General features: G+C 42.6%; 1 protein-coding gene across 2 annotated transcripts; it reads left to right on the forward strand.

Annotated features, from left to right (window-relative positions):
* The first annotated feature begins 958 nt into the window (after positions 1–958).
* Rk (G-protein coupled receptor rickets) lies at positions 959–19565 on the forward strand. Of its 2 annotated transcripts, none has more exons than XM_076380538.1 (13): positions 959–1405; positions 13793–13864; positions 14285–14356; positions 14558–14626; positions 15174–15317; positions 15400–15540; positions 15641–15706; positions 15825–15968; positions 16048–16119; positions 16328–16620; positions 17145–17324; positions 17686–17880; positions 18012–19565. In XM_076380538.1, the coding sequence occupies exons 1-13, from the start codon at positions 1155–1157 to the stop codon at positions 19406–19408; spliced, it is 3096 nt and encodes a 1031-aa protein (XP_076236653.1). In that variant the 5' UTR covers positions 959–1154; the 3' UTR covers positions 19409–19565. The 2 variants fall into 2 exon arrangements, with proteins under 2 accessions (XP_076236653.1, XP_076236661.1); XM_076380546.1 differs by having other exon boundaries at positions 17205–17324.
* The last annotated feature ends 1139 nt before the right edge of the window (positions 19566–20704 follow it).

Genomic DNA, 20704 nt, shown 5'->3' on the forward strand with positions numbered 1-20704 from the left:
AGTGATTTTAAACACTTATCTAGAGTAAAGGTTAATTAATAATCAATACGACAGCTTTGATATTCAAGGATTTATAAAATTTTCTTCGTTGGCGCTTTGAATAGCGCCCCCAGTATGTAGATTTTCGCGGTATTTGAAGTCATTTCAAAATTACATTTATTTATGACGAAAACATGACGTTCTAATTATCATTTATTATTATTACTCGAAGGTAACGCGTCTAAACCTCACATAGTCTGAATCTTTTCTTTGCTGAATAAAAAATAGTCTACTAGTTAGCAAATTAGTACACCTCTACTATTATCTAAAATTCGATAAGAATAATATAACTCGACACGCGTTATCTTATCATCCTACTCTTACTTCCCCTGCATTACCTTGCAACGCACATAATGCAGCTATTACCCTTCGAACATATACATCTAAGCCAAGGTCTCGAACAAAAGCTTTAAAAAATTACTAAACAAATCCTGTATACTCTGTATCCTCAAATTTAAATCCTACATTCTCCACTCTTCAATCTTCCCTCACGTACTCAAACAATCTTCAACGATTACAATCAACACCCCACACGAACCAGTCGAAAACTCAAAACTAACATCTCCCCGAGAAACTAAAGAAAATTCATCCGATTCCCCTGTTCTCTCTCATCAATCTCCCTCTACCACCCACTGAACCAGCATCAGGCCAACAATCCCACTACAAAAAGTGCATCCCAAGATCACCGAGAGCTCTATATACGGCAGGATGCGATCACGGTGGTCGATCACGGTCCGTCTCCCAGGACAGGATCTTTAGGGTCTGATCCACGGAGAAAGTGGATTGGCTCCGGGCGTCGATCGCGGTCGCCGTCGGAGTGGGGCTCGAAGCGTGAGGGATCAGCGCAGCGACGCACGTATCCGCGCTGTCAGTCGGTAAAAGTGGCTCGTGCCGCGTGGACGTGTTCCTCCGGTCGAAACGAAGGGCGAGTGCGCGCGTTCCCGAGCTTCCTGCAAGCTCTCCTCACGCTTTACATCCCTTCGCTCGCTACTCTCGAGGAGGTCCCCGTCGAGGAGACGCGTTCCCCGCTATGCGACCGATAAGGTGAAGCGAAACGCGTGTCCTGGGCGCGGCGACTCCGGTGGAAGGAAAAGAAGCTACAGAAGCTGGCCGGCATGTGCACGCAGTCCTGCCGCGGCACCGCTGCTGCTGCTGCTGCTGCTGCTGTCATCCTGGCGATGTTCCTCTGCCGGATTTGCTCCGCCGAGGAGCAGCCCAGGATCGAGAAGCTGCCGTCTCTTGGCGCGGAGATGTGCAACACCACTGCCGACGGAAGGGAGTACACCTGTCGCGGGGCTGGATTCCTCTCTATCTTGGAGCCCCTCGAAGCTGTTCCTCTTCCATCCGCTGCGAATCTTACTAAGCTGTAAGTAGAGGAGATTGTATCGCTAGTTTTTGGTCTTTTAAATTTAGAGATTTCATCTTTGGGAGGAGTGTCCGATGAGAAGGCGAGTGGAAGGTAGTGGGTCAATTGTGACCCGTGTTACAATTTTTTTATGTGTACTTTAATATTCATTTCTTCAGCAGAAGCGTAAGTTGTTATGTCACTCGTGAGTTGTTTCATGATATTAAAAGGGAATATTTGGAGAAATGGAAGTAGAAAAGGGTTTAGATGTGAGCCGGCATTTGCTACCTGAGGGTTGTAGGGGTATAGATATAGGTAATTGTTTCAAAGTGTTGTAGTATGAATATTTGGAGTGAGGTAACTGTGAAGAATTATTTACTTATAGGTAGTTCTTTGGATTGCGCTTTTTTTAAATAGGTGTCAAAGGAAATCGGTTTAGAAAGGTGCTTCACTTTTTCTCCCCTTCAATTTATGCTCCCCTCTTTCTATCAAATAGCTTTAGAGTCTCAGAGATTGAGAAAACCATCGCCGATTGAATTTTCAAAAAGACTCCCGCGCAGACCTTCCTCAAGAACCTGTATTTGCAATCCGTTGAAATCGAAATCCAGTCCACATATACTCTCATTTTCGAACGTGACTTGCTCTTCTTTTTGCTCCCTGGACTGCCGGTTCCCCCTTTCTATCTCGTGTTTTCATTGCTCTCGGATTTCGACACAGCAACTTGCTAGATGTCAGTCCATGTGTCACTAGTTCCGTTCGTCCTGACTTCTACTACAGGTCATGAGAATCATTCTCCACAATTATTAGGAAAAGAAAGAGTTGCTCGCCATGGTTGTAAAAGGTCCTAAAATAAACAAAAACTGTTCACTTATATCTGGAGAAGCAATAGTTTCCAGGTCAATGTTTATACGACCCTTTTTTCATCCTTAGAAAAACTAGAATACTTCACCAAAATAAAACCACTTATCTCCCTATCACCTTGCACACTGCACTCAGCAAAACAAGTTCCACCCCATACACCACTAATTTTCAAATCGAAAAATTACCTGTCTTAAGGTCATAAATGCATCTTCCCTTAATTATTAGAAGGACCTTGCTCCCCAGAGTCTCGAACCTTCTATCTTCTTCTCCTTCGCTCTTACAATCGCTTACATCCTTGCGCCACCGCGGGGGCGATCGTAAGACAGTGGTTGGAGCGAGATAAAAGGAACTCTGCACGGTCAGGGACTAAAAAGCGACGTTTGCATACAGTGGTCGCGCGGAATCTTCCGGGCCAGCGCGAAGCCCCGAGGAAAAACGACCGACGAGCGATTCAGACTTTTTTCTGGCCTGGATTCCTTCCGAAAGTATTCCCCGGGACATTCGATCGTAGTTTTTTCGTGCGGCCTGCACTCGGAAACGTGTCCACTGTGCCCGCCACAGTCTGACCTGCTCCGATGCATACTACTAACCGAGTCTATTTCCGTTTTCTTTTTTATTTTCGCTTCGTATCCATATTTCTGGCCCGATCCCTAACCATTCGACAATTTTTATTCGAGATGTTTTCGACTGGGAAACCGAACTGCGTAACAGACGCTTTTACAAGGGGCGACGTAAATTAAAATTACAATAAAACGGTCGTTACGACATCGAACGTGCTCGCGGCCAAAACACGGAGACGAAATATAACTATAATTATACGGAAAATGGCAACGCGCTAATAAAATTTCGATTTTATAAGGGGCGCCTGTGAATTTAGTTGCGTCAATGTTGGAGATGACTGTTTCGATGTATGTATAGAGTGTCTCAGAGCCGAGGGTATAGGTAAAAAGACCGAGATTCTATGCGAAGAAATGAGCTTCAAAGTATTTACTTATATCGAATCACCTCATAAATAATGTAAATAGTAATTCCTTCCCTTAAATCTCGTTCATCTAAGAAGTTTAAAAAGTTCCTTCGATCCAAGTCAAGTCACATAAACAGAATTCTTAGAAAACGTGGCTCACGTGTTACTGCCTCATAGTAATAGATATCTATGACTATGATTTATTCAGATCAACGAATTATTGAAACATAAATCTAGAGTCTCTAAATGCCCCTCGTCACGAATCGCCTTGAGAGGAATATTTCCAAGAATAAAGGGAAGGTGATACTGACGTGATACAGCGCAGGAACAGCTCTTAAAGGCAGAAGGTATGAAGCCATAACCCGTACAAGCGGTGACGCTCGCGACCTACATACCCAGAGGTTGATCCTTCTCTTTTCCGAAGACGCTCGATATTTTATAGAACGTCATTTAGGATCAAGGAAACAACAGGATTTACGTAGATACTGAACGCCCCTCGGAATTCTCTTGATCTCACGGCGATCAGATCCTAGGCGGTGTCTCCTCCGTGACGTCGCTCCCTGGGGGATCCTTTCCCGTCGAGCGTTTTCGGAGATCGATTCGGAAACGGTGAAAAGGACGCGAGGCGACAGCGTGAAAGCCGAGTGGAGGGCACTTGAAAAGCGCAAGGGGGGTAATCTATCTTCCTGCTGGCGAATCGAGCTGATTAATTGACAGCGACGTCGAGATTAATCCGCGTTCTGCTTAGAACACCTCGGAGAATCGCTGGAAATTATCGGTCGTTATCGATTCTCGGCTGGCGCATGAATCGGGGAATGAGCAGCTTTATCTTTGGGCTAAATAGTCCATTTACGCGATATTACGATATCGCGAGACTTGGATGGTCTTGGACATGTATCGTTCGAGGAAGTTATAGTAAGTAGTGGTTAAGAGAATGGTAATTGGTAATTGAGTCCTTATTAAGAGAATTCATGGAGGACTTTATGTTACATTCACGAGGAAGAATATAGGTTTATAGAGTCTGTAATTCGCAGTATTGCTCATTTGCTGCAGTAATGATGGAATTCTGAAATTTGACGCTTTGGAGTTAAAGGCAATACTATCTTATTTTCCTGAACACCATGATTTTTGAGTTATTAATATAGGTATAATTGTCAGGAATAATTGAGGATATTGATCAAGTAATGACTGCTACTGTATCTACTTAAATGTCTTAATAAAAAACCTGTATTCACATTAATTAGCACAATACTGTAGATCTCCCAACAATCACTGTTCATTAATTTACCCACGATTATCAACAGTCATTACTGAAATACAATCCACCAGAAATTCTTAGTCTCAAATCGCCCCCAAAAACGCTTAATTATTACGAGCCTCCATAAAATACCTCAATTAACGAAAGAAAATGTTTACGTTCACTCGACGAAAGGATGAATGAAGAGGTCGAGCTTACAGTGGCGCGCACTCTCTTCTCCAGCGGCTACCAGGCCGCCACGTTTTCTATAAATATTTTGGTTATTACAGCGCGAAGAACGCGGGCGGTTTTTAAACCAGACCAGTGATTTATTTTTCTCCATGCAAAAGATTAATCGCGCGCCACCGCCACGCGGAGAGATCCCATCGGCCGTGGAAAGGGCTGATGTTGAACCGTCTTTACGTAACAAATGGAGCAACTGTTGATCACAGGGACGACTGCCAGGAACGGGTTTTTCCTCTTCCCAGTTCGCTGGAAAATTTATGTAACGTCGCCTAACATTTTCCTTGGAACTCGATTCCGCTCTGTTCTCGCAGCTACTTGGCGCGGATTTGATTTTTCGCCTAACCATCGCCCTCCACCGTGTCTTTGGTAGAATGCTCTAGAGCTACTAAGCATCGATCGCTCCCTTCCCAAATGAACTTTGGAGATAATCATGTAAGACGATTGCTGGTTGCATGTTAAAGTAAAGGGTCCCCTGGTTTTCCAACGAGGTTCGATGGGGATGATAATTTCGCGTGGGTCGATGGTATAAATTATTTAACTACAAGAAAAGTTCATGGCTTGCTGGCTTTTTCCTGTTTCGCGGTCGAAAATGCCAACGTGAGGGAAGTGTCTTTAATGATTGATTGGGGAGAGCTGTGATTACTTGAAAGGGTAGAATATTTTAACTAAGAATAGATCTTTATTCGTTTATTATTTAGTAGGAACCTTGGATGGAACCTGATGGAACCTAAATAAGCTACATTCTTGAGAATCTATAGATACATATTTTCAGGTGTGAAAAGACACGATATCGATCTTTCTGCTAAAGATGCTTCCTGGTATTTTACCGAAAGCTTTCCTTTGTTCCTGATTTTTGCTTGATACAATGGATCCTCCCTTTATCCCTGGCAAGGCTCATAAGAAAGTTGTCGAGTCAGAGTGCTTCTTCTCACCCTCCGCGCGCCAACATTTCCCTCCCTTGCAGAGGGAACAGCGTTTCGAATCAATGGAGTTGAAAGCACTAAACTTTCGGTGGTTGTTTCTATTATAAAAACGTAGAAAAGTAACTAGAAAAACGTATAGATTTTCTTCGATATAAGTTATCTTGAAATTGAGTAATATATTTTTGAATATCTACTATCAGCTATTAGAGCGTCACTAGTACAGTTTCGTCGAACACAGAGCTCATAGAATTATTTCTATGCCCGGACCTACATAAACGAGTATCTAGGGGCATCGAAGAAAGCTATTAATCATTCGAGTCACGCTCGTGACGTGGATCACGTGTACATGACGCTATTGTGAAAGTGATTCCGCCGACCGTTGCCAAATTCGATTCATTTACTTGCACGGAAAAGGAACATTTCGAAATTTTATTATTTTATTACTCTGATATGATCTGGCTTTCGAGGCTGGTCTACATATATAGCATTAACAATGAAAAGCTCTTAACATACCACGCCTGACATTCTCTAGTATATATAAGTATACAATTCTGAGTGCAATATCACCAAAAAAATTAAGTAGGACATACATAACCCTCCAGTCACGAAAGGTTTAACTCAAATTCACAGAAAGTGTCAATAACTGTGTCAGTGTCGATTACAGGACACCTCATCCTAGTACATCGACCTCTCTAATTTACCCTCTGGAAATCTCCAACCCTTCACTCAGGCATACCTCATGGTATACTCTCAATCACTTATCACACAAGTGATACAATAAATCACCAATTAAAGCAGGTAGATACCTGAAGTCAGTTTCGAGTGACAGAGGAATCTGCTCCAGATTCCATCTGCGTGACGAATCGCAATATGGGTCGTAGGAAACTCCTGGACGCAGGCAAATCGCGAAACGAACCAACGCTGCACCTCGCTGAATTCTTCGCGAATAAGATGGACAAGGGGTAGAAGGGGGAGGGATAGGGGAGCAACGAGAGCATCGCGACAAAATCGAAAGAATGTCGACGGGGTCTGGCGATCGAGACACACGCTAATCCGGAAATATTCGTGTCACATCTGTACCGGATACATCACTTTCCTCGGAGCAACACGACGCGCGGAGGACACGCTCGAAACGAGATCGTTTTGGATCTGTGTGTCGGTCGAATGGCTCTGATCGCGGCTCTGTGACGCGCTTAGGCCATTTTACACTTGAAATGTGGCATTCCTTGCATTTTATGACTAATAGTAGAGTTTAGACATATAGATGTAGACTAAAAGCATGTTCAGATTGGTCTAGTTATTTGAATTTACGATTTTGGATAGTTGTAGGTTCTAAGAGCTAAAATTGAGATTATTAGCTAAATAGATACATAGGAAATAAATAATGTTCCCGCAAATCCTTTATTGACGATTAACTTCGTAACAAGGGAGCACGCTTTAAGGGAACTTATCGACCCTGGCCATGATGTTCTCCAGTAATTACACGCCACGCGATCCGTGCTTTAGAGGCACGATAACTACCCAGCTCGTTTAAACCACAATAACATTTTTATTAGAACAGCTCCCCATCGTAGTTCTAAGGGAACGTCGATTAAAAAATATTTCATTCGTGCTTAATTCCCTGGATCCAATTATCGCGTCCCTTATAAGCTCCTCGATTACGTCACTAAGTAGTCAGGAATGCTCATTAAGGGAAGAGCTATTGAAAAAAGAAAGTTTCTTTTTTTATTCGGAAACGAGCGTCAACTGCACCTCCTCACATAGCACTCGAGTGCAACTTTAGCCAAACGAGCGCAGGCTTGTTGACCCGAAAAGTTGCACAAGATTCACTCGCAGTGTGAATCGACGTAAACTCTCGACCTTCGCGCTTGTTCTCGTGAAAGTTGGCTGCAATTAAAAGTTCCAAGCCTACGGTGAAGATGAACGCACGACCACTGAACGATTCTTTGAACCTTATCTAGAGAAAAAGAAAATGAGAAACTTTTTCAATTCAGATTCCCATTAACACATTGGTGACCAATGTCCCAGCCTTGAGTTCAAGGAGTATAGCTCTCTTTATTTACTAAGGCCATAACATTCGAGTCACTTTCATACTTAGAAAGCTTTCATCAGCCGCTAAGGACAGTCTTGATAAATGTACACTGATCTCCTTAAATGATCACCAAATCTGTCCATTTGTGATCAGCTAAGGGATGCTAGGGATTGATCTCGATACCACTCGATAAGGAACTCAGTGCTCGGTGACTCGTGGAACACGCTAGATAAGAAGTTTCGCGTCTCGAAACTGAATATCACGAGTCGGACGTTGCTCGAAATTGAAGCTGACGCTCGCGAGAAAACCTTAAGCATTTCGAGGCCATTTCGGCGAGGGGATGGTGTTCGGAACAGACATATACTCCCCGTTTCCTTCGCCGTATCTACGCGTCGCTCGAAAGCGGAATTTTAACGCGACACTAACCCCTGATAACGCCAGACGTTTCATCCCCCTTGTGGGAGGGTAGAAGGAGGGAAGAAAGGGATGGCATGAAAAAAATTCCTGAATTCGCGATACCCTGGCACGATTTGCCATTCATTGCACGACGCTCGAACACTCGGGGATGAGTTTCCAGGAAGTATTAAGAAAAGCAATCCTCTCTTCTTGGGCAATAACTTTGAAACGTGTCGAATAATTTAGTATATCTGAATTCAGAAGTTTCCATTTTTCAGGGACTTTAAAATTTGTCTAACAAATCCCCATATATACCAGAACCTCCATAAATAAATACATAATTTCAAACCTACTGTAGATATCTAAATAAAATCTCGAGAGACCTCTAAAAGGAGTTCCCTCTTAGGAAATAAAAGTCCTTAAACTTTGGTTCAAGCAAAATTAAATCAATTTTCCAGAGAATTTGCTTTTATATCCTCCAATTTTATTTCCCGCCAGTTACGACTGGGGAGCAAGTGTCAACGAAATCGAAAGAGACAGCGATGCACGGGTGTTTGATAAGAAGGGGCATTCGAGGAGAAAGGGGAAAGGGAGTGTACTCCCGTACCCACGATATGTCCGGGCTTATTTAAAGTTCCCAGCGAAACTTTCTCGGGCAGCAACAAAGTGACGCTGGATGCCAGCGGTGATCGTGACTGGAATATCGAACAGCGATTCAATGTGCTTACGCGAAAGGAGAATAAGGCCCTGTTCTCGTGGATATCCGGTGAGTAACATGGGATTGTTGAGTTTCGTGGAGGTCAGGTAAAATTGTATTCCTCTTCCCACGCGTTCGCTTCTTCAATTAATGGAAAAGAATGGAGTGTTAGGTGAAAATGAAAGAGAATGTAGTGCCATGTTGAGAGAATAGAATTCTATATTCTTTTCAGTCGTATAAAATGTAGTGATAAATATTTAGAAGAATAGAAAATTATAGGACCAATTTTCTTTTAAATTGGCTAGTTCACGATGTGAACTACGTTAACCACTCTTAATTAGCAATATTCTACTGTGAGAACTAAGTTAGTAGAGTCTTCACTGCTTCTTGTTTTATGGAGTTGATCAGTTTGGCATCTAGTAAGTAGCTCGAATAATAATACATGCCACGTTCAAGTGTTCCAATTGAATGGTCCCTTGAAGTGTCCCCTTTTTCGTTATCGTCCGCTCGTTTGATATTTCCTTCTTCCACTCCGAAAAAAGTAGGAAGTAGAACGAAACGACGGGTGTTTGTTTCGCCGATTCCCGTCACGGAGTCAATCTGAATAGATAAAAGTGGCTCGCGGCGCGACTGTCCTCACACGAGGAGAAGTTTTTACGTCGCGTACGAAGTTTCCGTCGCGAGTCCGTGAAAAACGGCGAGCCATAAACAAGGGACGGGATTTCCACTGGATTTTTATCTCTAGAGGGAGAACGAAATCGATGGGATCACCTACACTTTATCTTCAAACTCCCAGACGCGTTCTCTAAGCACGTCCCCCTTTTTTTATTCATTTAAGATAAACCGAAGAGCGTTAAAAATGCTCTGAATATCATCCATTACTAGAACTTCACTATTCAACTCCTATTGATGATCACTGATAACTAGAAATGTAGATCTGAGTAATTAAGGGCGATGGACCCAATTATATAGATCCTAGATTACTCAATTACCTGGACCTTACTATATTCTAGCAATTAGTAGGTACTAGAACTAGTATTATAGACATCGAGGAATTTGAATAGCAGTCAGTGGATTAAAATCCGAAGTCATCCCATGAATAAGGTATCTGGTCCATCAGCGATCGATTTGCAATTAGAGATCCTTTCTCCAAGAGACCATTGGCCTTTATCTCGAATCGCGCGACAGGAAACTGTATTATTTCGCAAAAAGGGGTTGCAAAGGGGTGGCAGGCAGTAAACGATGAAAACGACGTCGCGGGGATAGAAGCCATGATGGAAAGTAGCGGGACTACGAGCGGAATAACGATGGCCCTGTACCCTTGCGAACGCAAACACTCGTCGCCCGATGGCCCTCGTCCCGTTTCCTCGTTTTTACGACCCGTCTTTCGCGTCCCCGTGGGCGTATCGACGCCCTCGTAACCGGTTGAACGTGTCCCGCGGTTCTGCACCGATTTAACCGATGCCCAGATACGGCCGACAAAGTCGTCGATCCCGACAAATTCGATCGATCGAGGATACTCGTCATCGAGCCGTGGATAGCACTGTGGAGGGCTCGTACGCGATAGTTTCAGGTGTCGTTTCGCTGTGGAAATTGTTATTCTAGAAGCCTTCAGATAGGGGATGGCAAACGATGCTGCTGAGAATACTCAGGGGTTCCAGAGTTCAATCGAGAGTGTGGGAGATATCGGGGCTCTGGTTCTGCTAGATGTTTTTCTCTTTAATATTAGTTTAAGACTAAAACTAGAAGTGATTTTTGTACCTAGATTTGGGATTTAGAAGTCGAAATAGATAATAGGTCTTTCCCACACTTGAGGGTTTGAATATTTGAGAATCTCACGTATCTATGTATCAATCCTATCTACCCCCGTAGGTACACCGATTACTCAGACCCGAATTAGAACGGAACAGAGTGGTATCGCTGTCGTCGATAGCGTATTATTAATGGGCGGTAACAATCCATAATGATTAGCAGCGATTAGCAAGTGGTCGCAGCAACCTATTAGCATAATCATAGGCTACAAGTTACAGCCGCCCCACGATCTCCTACCGTGAGTAAAGGTCGCGCCTTCATCTGGGAACAACCAACCCCTGACCCAGCTCGAGGTTCAACCTCGAGCAGGAAGGGCTCCCACACGCGAGCCGACTCGCCTCGATAAAAATAATCGGAGACGCCTTTAAGAAAAGGGAGTCGACAGGTGGTGAACCGATACGAAAGTGAAAATCTTGGCGTGTCTAGACGAGCGAATTACTTTCCCAGGTTGAGGCTGACTCGGACGAGGTGGCGGCCGCGTTTGCTCACGCAACGTTTTCTAGGACACACTTGGCCTCGAACCGAGCCATTAAAGCGGCCGTCGTCCGGATTACGAAGCGGCGAGAGGTTCCCCGCGACCGAGCGCAATATTTCGTCCTGTCCCGCGCGGCAATAAATATTGCTGCTTGTAATATTACCGTTCCGCGGTTATGATTCGCCGGGGCAAACTGGATCCTCGATGCAACCGATTCGGTAACTTTTAATTACCATAGAAAATTGTCGACACTGTACTCTGACTTAATAAGAAATTCTCGTATAGCATAATTCTAGAATCTAGCTACATGCAGAGATAGTTCTATTTGACTTCAGGTGACTGTGACAGCTTCTCTTACCGAAAGAATATGTCTATAGTGTATAGTTTACTTTCCCAAAATTTGGAGATTTAGGAGGGGGTACAAAGTTACATGATAAAAATTCAAAAACTCCCTAAAGTTAATCTACTCCTACATCACAGCTGACGTAGCCAGTAAACACGAAGACAGCGTGAATATATTGAAATGGAAGTCAATTTTGGCCTGTCGACCGGTTTGATTCATTTCCCCCGCGTTTTTGCCGAGCTGCCCATAAATCACAGGAAAGCTGCGAATCCTCCAAGCAGAGTTGATGTCCTGTATCCTTATTTCGTTGAATTCTGATGCCATTTAATTTCTCCGCGCGGGTGGTATTCAACCACATGTGGTGTAAACTTGCGGAGGGATTAAGATCGAAGGATCAACTGCGATATTAAAAAGTACTTGCTCTCTTCCATAAGTTGAACAAGATTCGAGGGGTGCGCGTGCGTAAGCTGGCTCGATCAATGTGTAGAAATGTGTGCAGGGTGTACTGAGACCACATAGAACAATGGAATTTTTCGGTGGCGTCTATTGAATAATGAAAATTCCTTGAATCGTCTGGATTATCCATTGAGACCAGGATGTTCCATCTCTTGGTTAGAGATATCGATCTCACCTTCGAGGGCAACGAATTCGATGGTTCAGAGAACTCAGCTGGAAGGGTTGAGATACGTACTTATCATTCATACTTCTTTGATCTTACTACTTTCGGGATATTGACAGCCAGAGCCTGTAAATCTTAATACTTTATTACGAATTTATATCTAGGTCCTGTAATTCAATCTGAAGCTATCAAAAATAGAAATCCTATTTTTTAATCTTCGTTTTGCTTCAGAGTCATAGATATGTCACATTAAATAGGGAATTCAGGAAATTCAGAGACCACTTAGAAAGAATTCAGGGAGGATTCGGAGAATCCAGAGAATCCAGACAATTCAGAGACCATTTAGAACGGATATCCTAGTGTTAATCTACCACCAATGCATATCCTAGCATCAATGTGCCTTATACCAAGGGATTCGAAGAATTCTTTAACGAGTGATTTTTAAAAGCAGCTCACTGGCTCCCCAACACTTCTAAGTGATTTTCCAGATGACGGTGCATCATGGTGGTTATAGTATCAATTACACGCCGTTTACCCCTTAACGGCCACATAAATTCGCCGACACCAAGTACGCGACCACTTGAATACGACGGATATAGAATGGGTGGGATTGTTCGAGTGTATCCGTCTGGAGGACGTAGAGAGAATCCATAATCGGCTATAGGGAATATTCTGGGAGGAGCTATGAATACTTGCTGAGCAATCGCGAGGCGAAGTTTTGGCATAATTTATGTTAAAAATGCAGAGGGGCTAGCCTCATGGTGGTTGTTGACGAGTGGACGCGTCAAAGTTTGGGTCGATAGACGATGACCTTGGGAGGTCACTCCCAAGGACCCAAAGACTATTCCTCAGCGTCCTACTTGGCCACCCACGCCATAACGTTCAGTTATCCTGCTGTCTCATCTCGGCTGTTGATGGCTTCAGGGAAGAGACTCTTATATTCCTTTTAGGGAGACGAAAGCCTTAGCGAATGATTGTTAACTTGGATAAAACATTCCAGCAGAAAACATTCCTTAACTTTAAACAATCATTCATTTTCTTAAAATCCTTCTGTAACCCAACCGCATAGTCACTTGTACCAGTTCGAAGTTTCCAACTCTGGTCCATGTTTAATGGATCCACTTGGAACTCCTGTGTCCTTCGTTGCCCCTTACGAGAGGCTTCAGAAGTACCAATAATATTTGCGACAAAGTTATATCATGTTTCCTCTCCTCATAAATTGTATCTGAGGTCGGCAAAGCGTCTCAAAGGTAGTACTCAGTATTTGTTAATTATCTGTATTAGGATACTCATAATTTCTGGCCACTGTGTGCGCTGAACGCGAAGAGTACCGAAGTAGAGTTAGTCTGTCGTAAACTGTCCTCATCTACTTGATGTCTCCGCGAGCTGCAAGGAAGGAAGGCTCGTCAGGGGACGCTTAATGACGCTTCACACTTGAAAATGTGGACCGTGACGACCAGCAGATAATAAATTTCCGGGTTTATGAGTTTCCACTGTTTTCCTTTTTCCCTTCTTCTTTTTTGGGAGGGACCACCTCGACGCTACTTTAAAGTCGCTTGCCCCTGTTACTCTTTACTGTGTTATCTTCCCTGAATTTTATGATTGAAAATAGGAAAACTTAACTGTTCTAGAAGAACATTCAGAGAGTACTATCTTAGAGATATACGACCCTCTTAGAATATAGTCTGACTAAAATTAATATGTCTGACGTGGTTTACATTCACGACTTATTCTACTTTGAATCACCCGTTTCGATAAAATTGTTGATTTCACATTAGCATTTTCTGTTTTGGAATGTTGCAGAGACCTAACGAGCAACAACATTACAGACATTCCGGTTCGTGTCTTCCATCGAATTCCCAATCTTGAGGTGCTGTAAGTACGGAAATCGATTGCATAATAATGCAATAACTTGATGAAGTTTTTGTGATGCTCTTAATCGACGAACTCCCTCGATTAAATTTGTTACTAATTAATCTCCTGTAGGCGAACATAGTACTTAATTATCAGCGTCTGAATTGCATTTATAATTCTCATTGAATATTCAACACGTCCTTAATCTACGGACACCTTATTTGATTCTCAAGCGACATGTATATGTATAGAGACGGAGAAAAAGTTAACACTTTGAAAAATTAAATATTTAGAAATGTGAATATATGAATATTTGAAAATTTTTTAATTGGAAAAGAGTCTTCTTGTCTCTCTGTGCTTATATGCATGCTCTCGAGCCAGAACCAAATGAGCTGACCGTACAAAAACAAGTTCTTCTACTCCCGTTTTCTTTTTTTCCAGATTACTCCGACGAAATCGTTTGCACACGATCGCCGACGATGCTTTCGCGAACTTGACGAGTCTTCGTGTATTGTGAGTGTCCGTCCCTAATCGCACACAGTTCGTTGCAAAATGTTTAAGACGCTTCTCGATCGCGGTAACTCGTTAAAACGGTCCTTGTTGCTCGATCGAAACGGAGATCAGCGAAACCGTTGAAACAAAAAATAAAAAGAAGGGATCCCGCGGTGTAACCGCGATTGTTAAAGTTTTGTAATTTCTCTGTCTGCTTTGTAGGGAGCTCGATGACAATTATTTAACAAATATACCCGTCGCGATCGTAAAGCTCTCTGGCCTTGAAGACCTGTAAGTGTGCATCGATTCAGTAAAATGTAATTTGACAACTTTTTTTTACATTCTATGAAACCACACTTTCCACAATAACTCGAACCGTTCCCTCGCTCGTCTCGAAACTGCTCGACATCGACATTTTATCTCGATGCGACAGAATAATTTATCATTGAAAATAATTTCGTACAGATATTGAGTCGTTTATTTTTTTTTTCGATTTTCCACGTGAAATCGCCGACCACACCACTCCGCGTTCTTTAAAAGTTAATTGAAAGAAACATGGGCTTTATTTTATGACATAAATTTACTTTAAATGAACTTTGGAATCGTTTTGAAAACGGAGTGGCGATGGTCATTAAACTAAAAACTGTTCTTCTAATCTCACATCTCATTTTTCTTTCTTTTAATATGAGATATCAGTTTCTAAATTAAATTTAATCGTAACTAAAAAGATCAATGTCGTTCGACGCACAAAATTTCTCCCTCTTTTGTTCTGCTTTTTCACCACAGTCACAGAAACCAAGAAAATCGTATTCGTTTATGTTCCGTCCGATTTCCGTAGGTCTCTGTCGAACAATCGGATAGAAACACTGGAGGAGTATGTTTTCCAGCAAGTCACTAATCTCCTGTCACTCGACCTACGAGGGAACCCCATCAAACAGATACATGGAAATACCTTTCAGCACCTCCGAAAGCTCCGTAAGCTGTAAGTACAATTTAGAAAACGATCAATCTAAATTTAAGAAGCTCCTAAAATTATTCTATTCACACGATTTTGGATCTCACAGAATCCTCTCAAATCTGAAGGAACTACGGATATTTCCGAACTTAAATGGGACACGATCGTTAGAGTTATTAAGATTAGATCGTGCCCAATTGACAGAGGTTCCCGGGGATCTGTGCCAGCAGTGCCCGAAATTAAAAAGTCTGTAAGTGTCTGTATAAAATGGAAACAATTACACCAATCTGTTCTCAATGCATTTTTAAACAGTCTGTGCTATAAAATATAAAATGCTTCTCTTTTTTCAGCGACGTGAAGTCAAATTTTCTGACAGAAATACCAAATTTGCGGAATTGCAGTGAGCTGCGTGTTCTGTAAGTTAACTCAGAATTGTTTCTTTTTATCTAATCTTGGAGCGACCTTGAGACCTAGAATTAATCTTGGATTAATCTTGATTAGACACTGTACTGACCTCAAACATATTTTTTTCAGGGATCTAGCCAGTAATCAGATTTCTACTTTGCTGGACGAGCCATTCAAAGGCCTAGGCATGTTACACGATCTCCTTTTATCGAACAACAAGCTACGACTAATCCCCAGCGACGCGTTCAATGGCTTGCCGAGGCTACAGGTGTTGTAAGTGTCGTCGCTTGTAACTGTTCCCACGAATATAGCTCAACGCTATCGTCTTGAAAAAGATGGTTCGATGTTTCAGAGACCTAGAGAGCAATTATATCGAGTATATACATCCCGATGCGTTCAAGGAGACCAAACACTTAGAGAATCTGTGAGTAGTGGGGTTCACAAAGTTGCGATTAGAGGAGGAATTTTTTTTCTATTGATAAAAAATTGATTTTATAAGTTTTTTGACCAACAGAAAAAAAGTTCCCTCTTAATTAAAATTAGATTGAATATTATTTTAGGATACCTAAAATTAGGTCATAGTTAAAGTGTACAATACTTTAAAAAATGTAGGAATTGTTTGCTGTTTTTAGAAATCTGGGAAACAACGTGTTCCCAGCTTTGCCCACCTTGGGACTCTCGGGTCTGTTGCATCTGAAGACGTTCAATAACCCAGCACTAAGGGAGTTCCCATCGCCAGAGCGATTTCCACGAGTGCAAACGATGGTTCTCTCGTATGCTTATCATTGTTGCTCGTTCCTGTCTATCGAAGTGGAGGATCCTGTGACAAAGTCCTCTGTTCAAGAGTCCATCTTATTTCCCACTGACAACGAGTTCGATATGAGTCTGTGGAATTCGAGTTTTTCTGATATTTGGCCACACCTCAGTAAGTAATTCATCTGACAAATTTTTTTCTGGGAACTCATGAAATTTTTCCGAATTTCTTGAAGTTAATATAATTTGAGACTTTTTTTTCTGTCTAATAGCCACTGCTAAACTATTACACAAATCATCTACCTCCCTAACTCGTATTATAATCATTCATGCTTAGAAAAGAAATACTTGGCCAGCTGGTTTCGATGATTACGATAGCATCTTGATCGCCTTCCTTTCATTATAAATTATTTGATCAAAGATCGACGATGTATCTTAGTTAGCAGTGTTTTTTGTAGGCTGAATTATTTTATTGCGTGTAGAGTCGTCTTAGTTGTTGCTTCTTTTAGCTTCGTTTTACGAGTCGCTCGACACTTAAATGCTGCAAAGCATGAGACACGCAAACCCTCCCACACACAATCTCATGCGAATCACGCGAAACATATCACCTGATCTATTTCTCAATCTTCATCAAGAAAAAAAAAAACAGAAAAAACAAGAAAAACTTTGCAGCACTGAAGTGATGACGTTTTTTAGATAACATGACCGACAAGTTCGGCTCGCATATAAATGAACTTTGGGCTAACTTTGGTTCAGATATTACGTACCCTGGTAACCTGCCCTCATATGTTGAGGATTATTTTGAAGAGCAGAATAGCCGAGCTACGGTGCCAGCACAAACACTGCCTTCTCACGTTCAGTGCCTACCTCAACCTGGTACGTATCCCATTTTTCTATTTCTTATATAAAATGATTTAATAGTTTTCATCAACTAAATACAATAGCTGACTGACAAAATTATAGTCATATACAGGATGATATAATATAAGTGGTCCCACGTTGGATGGAGCATTGTACTCTTCTGGGCATGGGAAAAGGTCGCAGAAACACAGATTCGAAAATTCTGCGTTTTCTATCAAAATGGGACCATTTATTTTAATGTCACTCTGTAGAGGATGTTTCAGAACAGACGTCAGAAACTTGTAGAAGTGATTCTATGTACCAAAATAAGAGCAAAACAGAATTTTCTCCTTTACTTAATACAATAGGTATGCAATTAAAATGCATTTATCGACAGGTCCTTTTCTACCCTGCCAAGACCTATTCGACTGGTGGACTTTACGCTGCGGCGTCTGGGTGGTCTTTCTATTAGCTATGCTCGGCAACGGCACCGTCGTCTTCGTATTAATATTCTCCAGGAGCAAGATGGACGTCCCCCGATTTCTCGTCTGTAATTTAGCCGCGGCGGACTTTTTCATGGGCATTTATCTAGGTCAGTGACAAAAATACCTCACTCTCAACCTGTCCCTCCCCCAGGGAGTGCTTTTATGCAAATTCTCCAACACTGTCTCAAAGCGCAACGACTGTCCCATGAACTTTATCTAACGTTATACAATCTTCCAGGTCTCCTGGCAGTAGTGGACGCCTCGACGCTCGGAGAATTCCGAATGTACGCGATCCCCTGGCAAACCTCAGCAGGATGCCAGCTAGCTGGCTTCCTGGGCGTTCTCAGTTCCGAACTGAGCGTGTACACGCTGGCTGTGATCACGCTGGAGCGAAACTACGCGATAACACACGCGATGCACCTGAACAAACGTCTATCGTTGAAACACGCTGGATATATAATGACAGTGGGCTGGTGTTTCGCTCTGTCGATGGCTACCCTGCCGCTGGTCGGTATCTCAGACTACAGAAAATTCGCCATCTGCCTTCCATTCGAGACAAATGGAAACGCTGCCCTGGCATACGTCATCTTCCTTATGTTAATTAACGGCGTCGCGTTTCTGATACTCATGGGATGTTACTTGAAGATGTACTGCGCTATCAGAGGCTCCCAAGCCTGGAACTCTAATGACTCTCGAATAGCCAAGCGAATGGCCCTCCTAGTGTTCACTGACTTCCTTTGTTGGTCTCCTATTGCATTCTTCTCTTTGACTGCCACCTTTGGACTGCAGCTGGTATCCCTAGAGCAGGCAAAAGTGTTCGCTGTGTTCGTACTCCCGCTGAACTCCTGTTGCAATCCGTTCCTCTACGCTATACTGACCAAACAGTTCAAGAAGGATTGCGTGTTGATTTGCAAGGCGATCGAGGAATCGAGAGTGACAAGGGGAATCGGCAGGTGTAGGCACAGTTCAAATTTCAGTAACAGACAGACACCTGTGAACACGAACAGCCTGGTAGACAGGTCCTCCAGGGACAACCAGACTCCTTGCGCGTGCAACTCGAGGCTCCTTGAAACTGGCCAGTATTCTGGGTACCGAAGATGGGGCACCAGAATACTGTGGCCCTGTGCCAAAGACACGAGGCCTCGACACGCGCGCAGCGATCAGTACGCTTATCAGATAGCGGAGATCCAGCAGAAGCAGCACAAGAGAGCCTCTTCTGTTTCCTCCAGCGAGAACTTTTCTTCGTCGAGATCTGACTCGTGGAGACAGACCCATCACTGTGGGATCCCTTTGAGGCTACTGGACCCAAAAAGAAGGGCCTCCTCCTGGCTCATCACCAGGAAACCATCTCAGGACTCGAACCTCAGCTCCTCGAGGAACGACTCCTCAGGTTCTGCCACTACTGCTAGCACCAGCACCTGGAGGATCTCGAGATCCAGCGCGTCCTTGGAGATCACAGCGAGAAATACGCCCAGGCCAGCAAGGTCGAAGCCAAGGCTGACTCGCCAGCTGGCGATTCAGGAACCTGAACCACCTGGATCGCCTGGGAGACTGGCTGTCAGGCTTCTTGCGACGATACCATCCGCAGCTGAGACCAGTGATCAACAGGACGACGACAATACGCCGCAGAACTAGAGACTTCTTGTGAGTGGGGTTTTTAGGGATTAGGATGGACTCTGGAAAGAAGTTTCTGCCGAGTGATTTCAGTATTAACATTTCTGGGAGTAGCTAAGTGTATTACTGGTCGTATTTTGTATAGGAAGACTTACTGTCAGAAGTATTGGTGCGCAAGAGTCATCCTTATAGATTTAATCGACTTGGCGAGAAGTCAAAGGATCAAGAAGATTTTTCTTCTTTCAACGTTTTCAGAATTTTCTGCAAAGTGGTTTCCAAAGAATTCTCATTTTCTGTTCTCTGTTTTCAGGAACGGTGTTCTGCAACACTTTTGAAATCTCGACATCCTGCAAAACGTTGAAAGAGGTATTTTATTCTTTTTGTATAATATTATTTATGAGAATTTTCGTAAAGGTGAAGATATATCTGGTAGATGATCTGGGTTCGTGAAGACGAAAGAGATTCATCTACTTCCATTGACCGTCCGTTTCACGTATATGTAATCGACTTTGTTGCATCAATGTGGTGCAGTCGATGCAATGCAATAGTCATGTTCGTTACTTACTGCCATTTTTTACTACGTTAAGTGGTAGCCCTTAACATGTTGACTGCCTAACGTTATCAGAGGTCTGATGATACATTCATGCCTTGCCTATGTGGTGTCAGATACTGTCACATAGGCAAGACAGCCAATGTGTTAATTTAATAGTGTAATATAATAATTTAATTTAACGATGCAGTTATGGGACTTTTTCTTTACAAATAGATTCGAAAAAAAGAAGATTCCTAGACTGGTCCATTTCTTTGGGGGGTTCGGTATGAGGAGATCTTAAAGATTGTAATTTTATTGAATCTGTGACGAGGAACTGGGCGTTCTGTATAGTTTTCAATTATAAATAGAATGACAAAGTATTTATTAATAAATTAAAACGACACAGAGTGTTTTGGTTCTTTTTCGTTTCGCAAGAAGTTACTCTGCTCAATAGAAAATGAGTGTAGAATGGATCTTTCATCTTGAGATCAGTATTCGAAGGGAATCCGCTGTATTATAATTGTTAACAAGTGTATGCTTGTGTTATTATAAGACTGACGGTTTATACAATTCGTCCCCGTAATCTTAGAACTGAATTTTAGCTGAAACACTGGGCACAAGTTCAGAGATATTAGTAATAAAGGATTAATTTATTCAACAATTTGTTAATAACTACAGTGGTTGGTAAATTCCTGAATGAGAAATTCTGTTGGATGTTGGACTGTTGGAGTTAATGAAAAACAATGTGCAACTCTTTGAGAGTTTATAGACCACTTTAATGTTAC

The sequence above is a fragment of the Calliopsis andreniformis genome, chromosome 1, assembly GCF_051401765.1.
Source record: "Calliopsis andreniformis isolate RMS-2024a chromosome 1, iyCalAndr_principal, whole genome shotgun sequence".
Taxonomy (NCBI): domain Eukaryota; kingdom Metazoa; phylum Arthropoda; class Insecta; order Hymenoptera; family Andrenidae; genus Calliopsis; species Calliopsis andreniformis.

Coding starts and splice junctions, on each gene's coding strand:
- Rk (XM_076380538.1), top strand. CDS start 1,155: ATGTGCACGCAGTCCTGCCGCGGCACCGCTGCTGCTGCTGCTGCTGCT. Junction 15,318..15,399: donor CTCCGAAAGCTCCGTAAGCT/GTAAGTACAATT, acceptor TGGATCTCACAG/AATCCTCTCAAATCTGAAGG. Junction 15,969..16,047: donor TTGCCGAGGCTACAGGTGTT/GTAAGTGTCGTC, acceptor TCGATGTTTCAG/AGACCTAGAGAGCAATTATA.